The following is a 17,351-nucleotide window of genomic DNA, read 5'->3' as shown; positions in this document are numbered from 1 at the left end:
ACAGGTAATTGTCATAACACCTGAGTGAGAATGTTCCGTGTTTAAATACCACTGTCGAATTCCAAACGGCTGAAACAATTACAAATTATCAAATCGAAATGAGATAATCTAAAGTTAATATCAATGTAAGAATTGTTTTATTTAGAATTAAAATATAAAATACATGAAATAGTCTAGCTTTACCATTATAGAAAGACGTTTATTTTTTTTATATATGCATGTACATGTACTAGAACTATGTTTTCGTGTATTTTTTTAATTGCTTGTTTGAAAAGAGATCTTTTTAAAGTTAGTTTTATAATATACTGTGTATGATATGCTTTTTTATTTTTTCATTTCAAAAGTTATACGCAGTTATCAACAAACAATAACCAACTTCTACTAAAGCTCTCTTCGGCAACTTCGCTTGGGCAAGTGCAATTCTCAGAGGTTTCGTTAACACATCCTAAAAAATGCATAAAAATATTTCTATTCTCTCAAACTTATATCTATACATAATAAATATATGAACAAACTGGTATAAGGATACGCTTTACAGAAGAAAAACAACACTTTTTTTTTTACTAAATTGTCGTAGTAATTCTGGAGGAGCAAGATTTTTTAATGTTCTTTTTTTTTATTATTTTCCCTTGAAAAAGAGAAAAACAGGTATATACTGACAAAACGTCAGAAATACTCAAGCTGTAGAAAGTCAATTAGGAAGTGTCATTAATATCCTAAAATGGTATATGTATAAGATTAGGGCTATTGAGTTCAATATTCTATTGAATAAACTACATGTACATGAAACAAAATTCCTAAATTGAATTAAATTAGAAGAAATATAGTTCATCGTACTACTTTTTAAGATGAATTTACGTGACACACTTTCAGAAATATTTTATAGAGCATGCGCGTATAGTAACGTTTCCGTTTCGTAATTGAATGAAATATTTTTTTTTTAATGTAGACATTTAGTATACTTCAAACTACATAAGTTTTTTTGTTATATTTCTTGCTTAATGACGTACATCATATTCAATATATACATCAATCTAAATAGCTTGCCACAAGCCTGTAGAAAAGTTTTTTTTTTCAAAGTGGAAGGGGGGGGGGGGCTCGGGTTCATCCATCCTTGTAAACCACGGCCAAAGATGTACGATTCTCTCCTACTCCGGACCGTGGCTTGAGACGATGGGCTTCATCTAACAGATTGGCATGTCCAATACATATTCCGTACGAATCCAAAAGAAGTTATATAGGTTCCGTTACCAAAGCTTTAAATAATCTGAGAATTAACATGGATTTTGTGCTATTACTAGTATTTTACTGTCACTCCAAGTACGCATCATTTGCAGGCCCGTGAAAAGCAATTTCAGTTGGGGGTACAGCCATACATTTTCTGGTCATGCATTGTAGAATTTGTTAACGATGGGGTAACCTGCGTCACCTTTCAGAGTCTGTGGACTAGTCCAAGGATGCTTTGTCGGCGACTGTAAAAAGTTACCTGAGATCCCTACGCAAAGGAAAGCGCGAAATCTCTGTATAGAAACTGTTGCGGGTGCGGAGTTTCACTTATTGTTCATACGCCATAGAATAGAATCCGATATTTAACACTTAATATCTTTGAATATACAGAAGTTTTCAGGATAATTAAGCTTCTTTTTTGTTTCTAGAAAAATTTTTATCTACCAAAATAATATTTATTTGTGTTTTTAATCTGAGTAAATCGATGACCTAGCATCGTTTTAGATAACTCTAGGGCTTGAGTAAAAACTGTTATCGCCTACACCTAAGGATGCTTTGTGACAATGGTTGAAATTGGAGAAGTTGAAAAAGTGAATAGTTTATTACAACAACGACAGGCAACGGACTGAAAAACATCGATGGTTTCTGGTATATATAAGTGTAAATATATCCATCAATTTTGGGTTATTTATTGAAGTACATAGTCTTTCACAACACAAATATAAGCGAGAAAAAATTGCAATGTACGATGTAAATGATTTATTTTGATAAGTTTTAAATTTTATTTAAGATAACGACAATTTACCATAAATTTCCACCTCGCAAGGCTCAATCACAGCAAAGTTTTCGGTTGGTCGATTTGTTTCGTTGGTGTACAGGAACACTTGTATACCGTCCCTTCCCCCGGGGAAAACGATGGTATTTTGATAGCTGGGACTGGGTTCTTCGTCATGGTACACGGGACTTAGAGAGGACAGTTCCTCTACCTTTACAGTCTGATTTGTGATGAATACATAATAGCCATCATGTCGGGTATCTGAAATAACAGGATCATATTTTTGCCGTCTTAGTCAATGTTAGCTTTAAACATTTCAGCTATGTTCTACATGTAGTTCTATATTATTTTGTTTGGACAGCTTGATTTTACAAGTAATAGGTGTAATTTTTTTTTATATATTTAGGCCTACTCATTTATACTCGATAACAATTCTTTGGGATACTTTATAATGAATCATTTATAAATGAGGCTTTTTAACTGCTCAAGTAAAGACACACTATACACAAAGGAAAAAAAGTTGTGTTTTTTTTGGACAATATAAAATCATTTCATATGTTTTAAAATATATTTATTTCATTTTCAAAATATAGTACAGTCTTTAAACTACATGAAATATGATCAAGGCCATTGAAGCTCTGGTAAACAGAATTCATTGCTGGTTACTTCAAAAGAAGAAAACGCTTGCAAAACACTCTATGCGGTATATTGCATATCTTTGCCCCCACAAAAGTCAAATTTTGAAATTTTTTTAAAATGTGCTGAATTGTTTGAATTGTATGAGAAATATAAATTTACAGAACATATTATAGTTGCAAAGTAGTTTATTGACAATATTTGTTTTTATGACGTCACAAACTATAGTCCAATTTTATAATAATTTTATATAGCACACGAGGAATCGGGGGGAATCTGCCCACTCCCCACTCATTTTTTAGAAAAGGACAAAATGGACAAAATTTCAACAATTTTACCTTTAAAAATTATAGAGCGCAAGTTTGCTCAGGAACAATATTTACAAAGAGCAATATATGATAAGTGTCTCAATAGGCCCCTTAAAATGAATATCTTAATTTTACTTAATATATAGCTTTAATTTGTACAGCTATATATGCGACTTTCATTGGACATTTTCAATTTCATCAGAATGACGTTATTTTCAAATATGACATCATAAAGTTCAGGTTTTCCCGCCATTTTAGCATATTTCGTATAAAACTGCTTATTTCCAAGCAGTTTTTCTTCCAGAAAATATAGAGAGCAGCCTAGAACAAACATTATATTTTTACAAAAGATGTATTTATCCAATACAAATTGGTGACAGAAAAATTATGTATGTTCTACATTGCGCTCTATGTTTCCCATCAGAAAAATCATCAAGAAAAGGCATATTTTTGGCATTTTTTGTTAGATAGCAAAAATAGCATTACTTTTCATGTCATTTACAGCCAGTGAGGGCATATAAATGTGAAAAATATATTGGAAATATTTCTAATATAATCTTTTCTACAAAATAAATATAAATTAAACAGATCTAAATATATTCTAAGATGTTGATTTTTAGGGGGCCAAAATTGGCTCTTAACATATATAGCTCTTTCATTAATATTATCATTCTACACATTAAATCAAAATATTGAGCCTGATCAGACCTGTGCTTGGTGATTTTTACTCAAAATAACCACGAAATATATACATTTTCCGTAGAAATCATGTATGGGCAGCGGAAAGGGCAAAAATTACCATAATGAGAAAACAAACGATTATTTTAATTTCAATGACCATAAACACTTAACAAATGATATACAATGCATAATCAACAGACGTTTGCGAACAACAAATATACATTAAAGCAAAACCAACGACCACGTACGTAACAAACATGTATGAATGCAAAACCAACAATCATCTTTGCAGTACAAACGTACATAAAAAACACGAAAAATACTTAACAAACGTGCACGCGGTAAATCTAGTCTTCCCGACTGCCGGCGGTCCCGTTTTTGTGGGGTTTTTTTTGGGGGGGGGGGGGTCTTTTTTGTCGGTGCACAGAAACTCTTCAAACTTTTTATGCATATTTCCTTTTTAAATTAATTCAATAATATTTATTACTGAATCAGCAGTATCACCTTCCAAAAGCGTTTAATGTAGTACTTCCTTATAAATATGAAAACTAAGAGACGTAGAAAGTAAAGGTGCATGGACTCAGATTTGGAGTTAATATTTTCTGTATAATATTACGACTTATATTTTGTAATAGCATTTCACACAAAAATATATTAAAAATCTTATTTCATCTAAAAGTTATTAAAACTTCAAACTTTTAGACGGACCCTTGCAATCTCGCAAATTTTAATTTTATTCTTAATACTTAGGAAAAGTAGCAATCTTGTTTCAATAACTTTTAGATGAAATAAAATGAACTTCAAATCCGTGTCCATGTATCTTTAAAGATATTAAAAATATTGATATTGAGAAGATATTTCTTCTCAAAAAGCTGGAACACAGGGGCTTATGTAGAGAAAATAAATCAGTTAAAAAAAATTAGTACCTCGGAGAAAAATACACTGTGTATTTTTCTCCGAGGTACTAATTCTTTTTAACTGACTTTTTTTGTCTACACAAGCCCCTGTGGATGGAATTAGTATTTCAAAATGAAAGTTTAGATTCTATAAAATTCATAACATCCAAATGATTTGATTTCAAATAAGATTTTTTATCAAAATTTTCTAACATTTCTAACATAATCTAACATTGTACCTATTGTAAAACCATGCAAATTGAAAATATTGCATTGTTATACATTGACGTAGTGCTCATCGTTTTTGAAAGGAGAGGGTAACCAGAGAAAAAAATTCAAACAAGATGAATTTTTTTTTTTAAACTTGACAAGCAAAAACAAAAAGGAAATTAAAATGAAATAGCCCAAACTCGAAAACCTATCTTGTGTGTGTGTGTGTGTGGAGGGGGTGGGGGGGGGGGTCGGTTCAACTTATTTCAGTACCATTTTCCCCAAATATACATGTATATACTACGTACCCCCTTTTATGTTACCTTTTTCTTAAAATTGGGAAATGTTGCTACGTGCCTGTAATATGATATGTCACTGTTATGTAAATTCTTGTAATATTTAAAGAATTGGAGAAAACAAAAACAAAATAAAAAATGAAGAAACGGCATTCAGGAGAATGAGATATTTTTTTCATTTTATGTAAATTCTTTTCTTTTATTTGAAATTTTAAGGATAAAACCCAACTCTAAGCAAAGGAAAAATTAAAGGGGGATCCGAGGTAGAACTACGTCCATGTTGTAGAGCCTGGGAACATAAACATGATGTGGCCAAGAGTTCTCTACGATAAAAAAATGTGTGGGGAATTTTTGTGCATACAAATTATCTTGCATGCATATGCAAATGAGGGTTTTTATTTATTTAAAAAAATATACCTCAATTTCTTGTTTTTAATCGCTATTCTACGAAAACATCGGTATCCTTTTTTTAGTGGTTTTCGCATTTATAACTGAGTACTAGATTTACCGCTTTTTGACAGGTGATACTGCGGACACAAACGTAAAGTTTTTATATATACATGTATCATATTTAATGTTTTTTTTTTTTAAACTTAGAAATGTGCCTGAGAAGTGTGAAGAGTTTCTGTGCGCCGACAAAAAGGAAATCCCCAAGGAAAAAACACAAACAAAAACCGGGACCGTCGGGAGCCGGAAGGACTAGATTTACCGCTTGCACGTTTGTTAAATTTATTTTGTGTTTTTATTTGTGTTTTTTGTACGTTTGTACTGCAAAGATGATTGTTGGTTTTGCATTCATACATGTTTGTTACGTACGTGGTCGTTGGTTTTGCTTTAATGTATGTTTGTTGTGCGAAAACGTCTGTTGATTATGCATTGTATATCATTTGTTAAGTTTTTATGGTCATTGAAATTAAAATAATTGTTTATTTTTACATTATGGTAATTTTTGCCCTTTCCGCTGCCCATAATCATGGACATCTTAAATTTACGTCATTTTCGTGACGTCATTTAAAACATATGACGCCATTACTTATGAAAATATTCAGTGCGTTTAAGTCAGCATATATCCCCCTGTTCTAGAACATAATTAAATATTTCTCCGTCATACATGTAGTTTGATTTAAAACTTTCTCATAATCTTTTAAAACTTATAAGACAATATTCATATCATACTCATTTGTAATTATTAGTAGTAAAAGTAAAATGAAACTAGAGTTAGTGTGAGCAATGAGCTCACTAAATGATACCCCCGCCTCCCATATGTATATTATGGCAGAGTTCATGTTTTGCTATGGGAAACCCAAAATATGTGTCGGATCAAAAAGCGGTAGGGTATATAGTAATCGGTATGTCCGTCCGTTCAGCTGTACGTCCGTCTGTCCGTCTGTTACGCTTTGGGGTACCCATCTCTTATCCGCAACTCCTCTCATACCACTGAAGGAAATTTAATGAAACTTTCACAGAATTTTTATTACATATTGCCATTGTGCACCTCCTATTTTACTTTTTGATCTGACATATATTTAGGATTTTTCAGAGCAAAACATGGACACTGCCATTATACTAGAAATGTTTTATATTTAGCGTGAACGATATTTAGCGAAAATTGATTTTTGAACGAGTTAGCGTAGATTTGATTTAGCGCATTTCTCAATGTTTTTATTAATGTATATATGTGCAAGACATTTAGCGTTGTATTTAAATTACTGGAAGTTCCTTTCCGCCAAAAGCGCTAAAAAGAAGACACAGCCAAATGTAATACGTTTACAGTATTCATATGGGAGGCGGGGGTATCATTTAGTGAGCTCATTGCTCACAGTACCTATAGTTTTGCAATGAAATTGATCCGAATAGACCAATCAAGCCCATTGATAATAAGAAATAAAACTGGAACGGAAATGCAACGGTATTAATAAGATTTTTCACCAAGAGCAATAAAATTGGGAACTTTGAAGTATATAAGTAAAAGAACTTAGGGCTAGGTGTAGAGATGGGGACTGAGCCCATTAGTAATGAGTGTTTACCTGCATTAGAGGGTGGTGCCATGTTGGGGTTCATAGGTCAACAGACAGACCTACGGACAAAGCGTAGATGGTAAGTAATAGTGGGACAGCCAGTGAACTGTGCAGTTTTATATCCTGGATCATGAATACCCTCTGAGCACAAAATACCCTGGTTTACCAGAAAATGGCATCTTTCTTTCTCATTCTTATCTCAGATTCTCAATTTAATTTTCAATTCTCTCTCTCTCTCATTATTACATTCGCATGTCATTCTATTTTTGGGAATAATTGGGAATTGGACTTTTATTTATTTTAGCCCGCTTGAAATAGTAATCGGTTTGTCCGTCCGTCCGTTTGTCTGTACGTCCGTCCGTCTGTTTGTAACGCTCTGGGGAATACATCCTCAACTCCTCTCATACCACTGAATGTTTGAAGAAACTTTCACAGAATCTTTATTGCATATTGCCATTGTGCACCTCCTATTTTACTTATTGATCTGACACATATTTTGGGTTTCCCACATCAAAACATGGACACTCCCATTATATTCATATGGGGGCGGGGGTATCATTTAGTGAGCTCATTTCTCACAGTACCTCTAGTTTTTTGGGAGTTCAGCCTTCAGCTCTTTCTGTTTTGGACGGATCCGTAGACATTTATATAAGCAGTGTATTGGTTTATTCGGATCAAAACTAAACGATCACTGTGAATTTGGATTTATTTAATAAACTTTGAAATAAATACAAGTTTCGTCATTGGCTTTCACAATTTGAGTTAACCACAAATATTACTATTATTTCCTAAGACTATATTAAGTTATGAAAATATACGAAGGCTGTTCAATAAATTATTCCTTGGTGTTCAGAAAGAAATAAAAAAAAATTGCCATTGTATAAATTTTAACAATTTCTCTAAAAATACTCTCCTTTAACTGAAACAGATTTTGAAACCTTTTTATCAAGTTATATGTGATATATGGCAGTTCCAAGATTTGTATTTTTTCCTAAAAGGTGTGTTTTAACTATCGGCAAAAGAAATTTATTGTTAATATTTCACTGGGATTCAAAGTCATGAATCCAGGTGTCATCACCAATTAGAAATTCTAACAAACGTCGTTCATTACAGTTTTTGATATTTTTTCAATTAAAAATGTTTAGCTCTTCTAACCAGAGACATATACTCTTTTATAATTGTACGTCCTTCTGTTCTAACTCCCTGTTGTTTTATATTCATTTGTCAAAATGTCCGGTATCCTTCCCGCTAAGCATTTTAGTCTGTAATGTTTTTTCCCTCAAAACTTTGTGGACAACCTCGGAAAATATGTCTACTAACTTAGCTATTTGTCAAACAGTCAATCGACCATCATAAGTAGCAAGTTTCTGAATTTTAGCTATCATTGCATCGGTGGTTGTTGTTGGTCTTGGTCCACCAGGTCGGGATCGTCTCTGATTTCCATTTTACCATTTCTGTATTTTGATACCCACCTGTTCATTTACTTGAAACAAAACAGCTTTTCCAGGCAAGTTAAAAAAAGGTCACATATGCTGTGCACTACGTCATCAGCTTTAGAGGGGGTGACATAGATTTAGAAAACCACGGCCGCTGTGTGCGGTGATCCGGAAAGTCGGATCACACCGTAATATGATTTAATGAATTCAACAGTAAAATTGAGTGATATACAGGTTAATATATAATATATGAACTTACAATTCTCCCTGAAGACCAAATTGATTTTAAAAATCTTGGAAGACGACTTGAAGGTAACTTGCCACCAAGCCTCCCCAATGACTCCATTGGCCTTTGAACCGGCACATCCGTGTGAATGGTTGTGATATTCTCCATCCAAGGCCTTCTCTGCTGAGAGACTTGGTTTCCCGTTGTAATTTTCATATACATATTCTGATGATATCGAAGTATTTTCTAGGTATTCGCGTCCCAAATTACAGATCTGAGCTGCAGTGGAATAAACGGGTGAAAAACGTTGGTTAAATGGCATTCATGTTATACGTCTTATTTTATTATGCATTAATTGAAAACAGAAAGGCCCAAGATTTTCATTCAAATATTGCATCTTTTAATTATCATAGAAGAACTGAAATATCAATGTTGCTTTAATTAACAAGTGTTACATGAAGTGTCTTTTAGAGAAAGAAATATACAAATTCCATTTTTGGATAATCAACTCATAACACCTACATTACGCGATTGAGGTAAGTTTTAACAATGGATGACACTGTAGCTCTCGGGTCTTTCAAACTATTTTTTCGGAGAGCTACAGTTCTGCAGCTATAAATGTTCTTTAAAAATGCATTTCTTTTGGAAAATCATTTAGGTTCAAGCAACTTTTTATATATGAGTGAGTAGACTGAGAGGGTTTATGAGCCTTAATCTTATCAGTTTTAACTACTATATATAGTATATAGTATACTGTATATAATTGTCAAACGTGCATGGTCACCCATAAGTGTTAGATTTTATTTAGTTTAATTTCCTTTTCAATTTTTTTTTCTGTTTCAACATTGGAATTGCTGTTTTATTCTTATCTTGAATAAATTTTTGATGGGGAATAATTTTCTTTCTTTTTTATATATATATTTATATTTCCATTTCTAATTTTTTTTCTCTGTGATAACTCTCTGAAAGTTGTCGGAGTTTATTTCTTGATAATTCTGCCGGAATGTAAATTAGGCAGGTCGATAGGTCAGGAGCTAAGGAGGCCTAAAATGCATGCAAATCTCGTGCGCATCTGTCTCTGTGTCTGACGCTAAGGAGGTAAAATGTGCATGTAAATCTCGTGCGGCTGCTCAGGTGTTCGACATCACTGGGCGAGGACTATTGAAATTGGCATGGACGTCCTCGTGTAATTTAAGTCTATGTCTGCATTTTTAAGTCTAAATCTACCATTTTATTTTACAATGAAATGAAAATATAAGGAATCACTGTCTAGTTAGGGGAGTATGCCAGGGACATCAATGCCCTGGCATACTCTCCTAACTAGACAGTGATTCCTTATTTAACTTTTGTTTATTCATGAGAAACAGTCAAACATTCATACATTGTATCTGAATCTGCATTCCTTTTAATTCACTATAATCTATACTTAAAAGAAATAAGCATGCGTATGCGTATACAGTATTTACTTACCACAATTTTTATGTATTAGGAAAACTCCAACGGCAAAACACACGATGCCTTGTGTCAATAAATGTCTCATTGTAACACACTCAGATAAAGATAAAAACAATCCTCAAGTCAGCTACTGTTTTTACTTACTGATTTAACTTAAAAAAAACCATTTTAACAAACATAATAAATAAAGCACTATTTTTCATTAATAAGAGTTACCAGTTAAATGATGCCTCACATGGTTTATAATTTTTATCCTTATAGACTTTCACCAAGCATCTGTTATTCATCCGATTCATCTTTATTTTAGATGATATTTATTGTAGTTTCATTATAGATGATTTTTAAAATATTTTAGAGCGAAGTGTATCTTTTGAAAGACAAACAGATGGAAGATTTGCTAATTATTAATAGCTAAAACTGTAACACAACTATAGAGAACGATATCCCTTAAATATTTGATGGGATGCGTGGATGGGTCTTACAAATCGAACAGAAAAAATTTTAATGTTTCCTCATAAAACTCTGCTTAACTAATTTACATCAGGATATGTCATTAATTTTTGAGCAGTCATTGAAAAATCCTAAAAGCTGAAAGATGTTTTTCATTTGTATTTTATTGACAATGCATACAAAATATATAAAAACTTTGTATAAATTACGCAGAGAATTTAATAGCCTATAGAGATAATATTGACTCGATCGGTTCCAAGTCACGGTGAGGCGAGAGAAAAAAATGACGTATGACTTTTGGGGAATGTTGTGATGGGGAAATTATCAGTTATCGACTCATTCCTGCCGTATTATGATTGAAGTCTGAATGTTTACCTTATTACGTAAAACACCATTTACATGGTAAAATATGGTCACTTATCTCAAGCTGCATCAAAACATACATGAGATGCTGTCATACGACCGCAAAAAGTTGTTTGACTCTATATATAACCACCCCATTTTCATGTTTCCAAGTAAGAAGATTCAATAATTATGTTGAGTTTTCACTTAAAAACTCAAAGGAATTTTTAATAAATTTGAAATGACAGTTTTACCAAAATCAGGAAAATCAAAACGTAACACTTTCAAGACTTTCCGGATCATTACAAGGAACTCGTGGCGGATGTCGGACGACAGGGAATGCTTTCTCCTATATGGCACCTGATCCAGCGTCTAATGATTTCAGAGCCCCACGTTTATATTCTGTTCCAGATCGACATTGCAGAGTCTGTCACATCCATTTCATAACTGGATGTTTTGCTCGCAGTAGTTCTGTCATGCTGTAAATTTTGAATTTACCGGGTGGCGGTAAATACAAAATTTACAACATGACAACTACATGTATAGTTGTATTGTATTTACTAGTTGTCATGTTATAAATTTTATATATACTACCACCCGGTAAATTCAAAATTTAGATGACATTTTGATGGACGACAGCGGACGCCACATTTTGAATAAAATATTGATGTTTTGTACAGTGCTTTCGTCAATTTCGTAGACAAATTACAGCTAAACTGGTAATGCTGTGTGAACATATATAGTTTAACTTTTAAGAATTAAAATATCCACCAGCAAAAAAAAAAAAATAAATAAATAAAATTCTTTCCTATGATATAAAATTAAGATACGTGTATCTAAAGCGGGTGACTTCATAGAGATGAGATATATTTGTATGATTTTTCATTCTTGGCTTAAACGTTAAATCTTTACTTTTTTAACCTTGAATATTCAAATTTCCCAAAACGATTTTGCTATCTTATACTTTTGTGTATTTAATCAGTTGTTGGCTTAGAAAGTTTACACTTACTAGTAGTTAACAACCCGAGGCCTAGGTTCAGTACACGTCTTTTGATATTTTAAAATATACTTCAAACGTCTAAAATCAAACTTTTTAGATTTTTTGAAATTTAGAATTTTGATTCAAACATTTAAATTTTAAATATTAACCAAAACAATTTTTACATTTTTAATTTTAGAACTTTACCAGAAATATCCAAAATAATCCACAGATGTTTTGAATTTTGACACATTGACAAATACGCTTTTGGTCGACGAAAAGAATTTTTAGATATTTAGAAGTTTGAAGTGATATAGATATTATAGTTTCAAATTTCAGATCGGGTTTGGAAGAGAATAGGTTGGATATTTGAAGAAAAAAATCTAAAATCTCAAAGCGTTTTGATTATTTGAATGTTTGATTCAAAATTATCAATTCTCAAAAAATCTTAAACATTTTGAAAGTTGAAATTTAGAGGTTTGAAGTAAATTGTAAAATATCAAAATCGTTTATGGAAATTTGAATACTTAGGGTAAAATATAAAAAGGTTACATTTTATAACATTCTTAGAAATCGGAAGATTTCTAAAAATTTTCAACTAAAAAAATTACATTTCAAATGCGAAATCACTTTGAGTTATTTTACCTAATGTTTTGAAATTTTAAAACTTTTGATGATTTTAGAATTTTGAATTAAATGTGTCACACGGACCATAAAACCAGGCTTTTCTTCCAAACAATTGAAAATAAAAAATTTTTGACGTCACCAAATACACAATACTTTTGCATATTATGACGTCATAGACAAATAGCGGGGATACATCATCTGTGACATCACAATAGGAAGAATATCAACAAAAACTTCGTTGTTATCCACATAGTCCTTTACGCTCTGAAACCATCATGGGTCTATTTCAGAGTTGTTTTGCCAAAAATAACAAAGTCGGCGTTATGAAGGAAGAGATGGAGGTGTACGAAAAAGTACGCAAAACAATGGTCACAGATGAAGTAACAGAAATGAGAGGAGGGTTGGCCTTTGATCTCACCTTCGTTTCAGAGGAAACCCCAAAGATGCCCCCTGCCAGATTGCTGGAGAACAAAGAGAAAGACTTTGAAAAATGGAGAGGTATGTGCATGAATATCAATTACCAAAACAATATCAACTAATTTCTGTACATTTGTAAAGGTTGTTACATGCATGTATTTGTTTGCAAGATAATTACTGTCATAGATTTATTTATGAAATATAATTATTTAAGATGTTCTTAATTCCTGAAAAAAGAATTGTAACAATTAAGATAAATAGTTATGATTGACTTTAATTTGTTTGACAGAATCTCAGGAAAAATCCCAAGCCGAAAAGCAGGCCCGGGCCCAAAAGAAGCGTGAGGAAGCCCGTGTCCAGAAAGAGATCGATGTTGCCCATAAGGAGATGGAGAGGCTCGAGAAATATTTCAATGTCACTGCCGAATAGAATGTATCTGAAAGAACCCTTCATATACATGTATGCGTGTGTCTAAAATTAAACTGAATTGTTATTTTAAAGCTTGTAATTTAAACAAATCTTGGAACCAAAGCCAATGAGGAGACACCAAAACTCTTTCTCTGATGTATGTTCATATGGCTTTCTAAGCGCCTAAATCTTTTCTTGCGCCATGGAGACAGATATATGAGAATAGCACTGCGAACAAAATTCGGTTAACTATTCCAATTTGTTCATGTGTTTCGGAACTTTTGGACTCCAGATACCCCCAGGAATGGGTATTGAGCTGGAACATCTATCCCTTCAGTGATCAGGGACCGGGGATCGCTTCCCATGCAGTCTAAAATTTTCAGAAAATGTAAATGATACATCTTTTAGTGACGCGCGCCAAAATCTTTGTTGTTCATTCTGTTTGTCAAATGTTCAATAAACTAATCAAGTTGCAAACACTGTTACGTCTATTTTCTTTCTTTTCTTTCTTTATATTTATTATATCATATGTATATACAGTAGGACTGTATATAGTGATCGGAATGTCCGTCCGTCCCTCTGTTACCTTTAAGATACCCATCTCTTATCCGCAGCTCCTCTTGTACCACTTAATGAATTTTGATGAGACTTTAACAGAATTTGTGTTATACATTGTGCATCTCCTTTTTTACTTCGGGTTTCCCATTGCAAAACCATCCTCGCTAGCCAAGGGTTTCTGATACGTTACTCTCCTCATGAACAGGGATTATGAGGAGAGTAGAGTATCAGAACTCCTTGGCTAGAGAAGATGTTGCAAAACATGCATGGTCACCGTCATTTCTTCTATATTGAAGGGTACCTATCTATTATCTAACCCCCCTGGTCCGTGCACGCTTAACAGTTCGAATCAAAATTCTAAATTTCTGAAATTCTAAAACGTTTGAAAGTTGAAATTTAGAAGTTTGAAGTAAATTTCAAATAGTCAAAAGACGAAAAATGTTATTGAATTGTAGATTTTTAAGCGTAAACTTTCTGAAGAAAAGGTAAATTAAAAAACTCATAAGTTTAAAATACAAAATTCTTGTTTTGGAAAGTTGAATTTTGAATATTTAAGGTAAAAATCTAAAAACTTAAAATTCTAAAACCTGTTTGGAAATATGAAAATTTAGATTTTTTAGACTAAAGTTTTAAATTTCAATAAACCAAAATTTAGTTTTTGAACATTAGAAATTTGGACTGATATATCAACATTTTAAAACTCAAAATCATTTTAGAAAATACATACATACCACTGAAAAAAATTTAATGATGTTTTCACAGACTCTTTTCTCTATAATGCCATTGTGAACCTCCTGTTTTACTTTTTGATCTGACACTTATTTCGGGTCTCCCATTGCAAAACATGGACTTTGTCATTATAGTCATATATGGGAGGCAGGGGTATTATTTCGTATTCTCAGTGCTCACAATATCTCTAGTTTACTGTTTCTATAATTAAACTCCCCGCTTGAGAAATGGGAGCTAGACTTAGCTGTGTATAGTGTTCGGAATGTCTGTCCGTCTGATACGCTCTGAAATACCCATTTCTGATCCACAACTCCTCATATGCCATTGAATGAAATTTAAAGACTTTCAATGACTTTTTCTTACATAGAGCCATTGTGAACCTCCTATTTTACTTTTTGATCGGACAAGACTTAGTATTTTGGGTTTTCCATAGCAAAACACGTTGCGTCTGCAAGCCATGGTTCCACTTCGGAGTCCGCATAAAATATGGAAGAGGATCGTACATTAGCCTATTTTGACCGTGGTTTGCAACGAAGCAAAACATGGACTTTGTCATATGTTATAATCATATAGGAAGCGGGGGTATCATTTATTGAGGTTAGTGCTCACAGGGGTGTTGCTAAAACGCGGAACGGAAAACGGAACGGAAAGCGGAACGGAACGGAAAACGGAATATTTTTTTTTTTTGGATTAAATCACTTAAAATACACAAATTTTATCATAAACGATTTATCTTGTACACATTCAATCCCCCACTATTAAAAACAAGTTGATTTTGTCATGCTCAATCTCTTATTTACAAAAGTCGCTAACATAGCAGTCACATAGAATCGAATTTGAAAAGGGGGGGGGGGGTAAACGAACTTGAAAAGTATTTGACAAGCAAAAAAAAAAAAAAAAAAAAAAAAAATAAGACAATTGTTTGATTCGGGAGGGGAGATAAAACACAAAAAGAAAACAATTGTTTGATTCGGGAGGGGGGGATAAGTTCCAACTCCCAACATTTTTCAGTACTATTTTTTACACTAACTTACTACATTTATTATATTCACATAAAGGGTGAGAATTTAATGTGATCTTGAACGAACATTTCCGTAGTAAAAAGGTTATGACTTGGGGGGGGGCAAATATTTGATATCTAAATGAACCATGGAAAGAGAAAAAAATGTTTTAAAAAAATTATTAAGATTACGTTTAGGGCAAACCTTAGTTACGGCAAGCTCGAATAAACATCTCTTATACACACTGGTTGTTAAAATTTTATTCAAAAATAGAGTCCTTTTGTGGATAGACTAAGTTGTGGTAGATATAATGCAGACTGCAGAATCTTTGCATTCAATGAAGTTGAATTTTGTTTGTTTGCGGCACATATGTGTGCATGTTGGGGGGGGGGGGGCGTATATGAATGACCCCGTAAAAATGAGTGTTTTCCTGCTCATCCGAAATGTCTTAGAAGTTGTAATAGGTCTGCCCCCCCCCCTCCTTTTTTGTGTCCAAAATGTACTTAAGGTTTAATAAATCAATTTTTAATGTGGCTGTGGGACCCTACGCAGACCCGAAACTGCCACCCCCGTTCATGACTCGCGAATTCGACACTGCGTGCATAATCTGAATAGAATACTAACTAGTTATTTTTGTCTTTTCAGACATTGACATTGGAAACAAATTGAAAGAGGGGGTGGGGGTCAGAAAAAAATTTCCAACATACAACAAATTTGATAAGCAAAAAAAAGGGGATATCTCCTTTGCCCAAACACGAAAATCGTATTTCGTGTGTGTGTGTGGGGGGGGGGGGGGATTTCTTCCAATAGCATTTTTTCCACGGAGGGTGTGCATGACTCATGAAAATATAATTGTTTACAATTAATTTTTATTAGAAATGACTTTTACAGCAAGAATATTGCTCTTTTATCTGATTTATATTGAATCTATGTTATTTGTTTGACAAAAAAATTTCCGTTTTCCGTTCCGCGTTTTAGCAACACCCAGCACGTGCTCACAGTATACTTCTTGTTTATTTATTTAATTAATTAAGTTATCTGTTTAACTAATGATTTTCTTTCATTCATTTTATTTATTTATTTTTGAAATATGCAATCTTTAAGAGTTAACGTCAGAAACATCAATTTTTTCTAAGTTGAATATACATTGGTGCCACTTGGACACTTCACCTTTTTTTAATTTCTACACATTGAAGTGTAAATTTTACACATTAATCTGTAAATTTTACACTTTAAAGTGTAAATTTTACACTTTAATCTGTAAATTTTATACTTTAATCTGTAAAATTTACACTTTATTTTGAACAACCTGAACTGCAATAGGTTATGATCGAACGGTCGATTTGTGATGTTTTACCTCTGACACTTTAGAAAAAGTATTAAACTGAGATGTTTACAATTGTTTGTATATTTTTATTTTACATGTACTCGTACTTGTTTATTAGTATATGATAAAGAACAATGGACTATTTCCTCATGGGTCTCGTAATTTTACCCAGCATAAGATACTAGTATCAGGGATCTGCTTTTGTTTCAGTATATATACATGTGTTTCTTTAGTTTTACTATAGTGTAACGAAAAGTAAAAATATATATCTCAAAGATTTTTTTTTATTTGCAGTACAGATTGATATTACGCTTCCGTAATTATCTTGCATGATTAACGGTCTGTTGGC

General features: G+C 32.8%; 1 protein-coding gene and 1 long non-coding RNA gene across 2 annotated transcripts; one reads left to right on the top strand and one right to left on the bottom strand.

Moving 5' to 3' along the window:
* Positions 1-10: 10 nt before the first annotated feature.
* On the bottom strand, positions 11-8,963 carry LOC134280322 (uncharacterized). The gene is made up of 4 exons (XR_009994882.1): positions 8,743-8,963; positions 2,033-2,263; positions 377-445; positions 11-69 (listed from the first exon to the last, which is right to left on the bottom strand). It is a non-coding gene; the product is annotated as an uncharacterized LOC134280322 (long non-coding RNA).
* A 3,873-nt stretch (positions 8,964-12,836) lies between these two features.
* LOC134280321 (uncharacterized) lies at positions 12,837-13,805 on the top strand. Its single transcript, XM_062762739.1, has 2 exons — positions 12,837-13,060; positions 13,269-13,805. Exons 1-2 carry the CDS (start codon positions 12,838-12,840, stop codon positions 13,406-13,408), a joined length of 363 nt encoding a protein of 120 aa, XP_062618723.1. The 5' UTR covers position 12,837; the 3' UTR covers positions 13,409-13,805.
* Positions 13,806-17,351: the final 3,546 nt, after the last annotated feature.

This window comes from Saccostrea cucullata, unplaced genomic scaffold (genome assembly GCF_032062105.1).
Source record: "Saccostrea cucullata isolate Sc308-1 unplaced genomic scaffold, CSIRO_AGI_Scuc_v1 ctg5812, whole genome shotgun sequence".
NCBI classification, from domain to species: domain Eukaryota; kingdom Metazoa; phylum Mollusca; class Bivalvia; order Ostreida; family Ostreidae; genus Saccostrea; species Saccostrea cuccullata.
The sequence above is the reverse complement of the archived record's forward strand: the minus strand, read 5'-3'. Positions and strand labels throughout refer to the sequence as shown.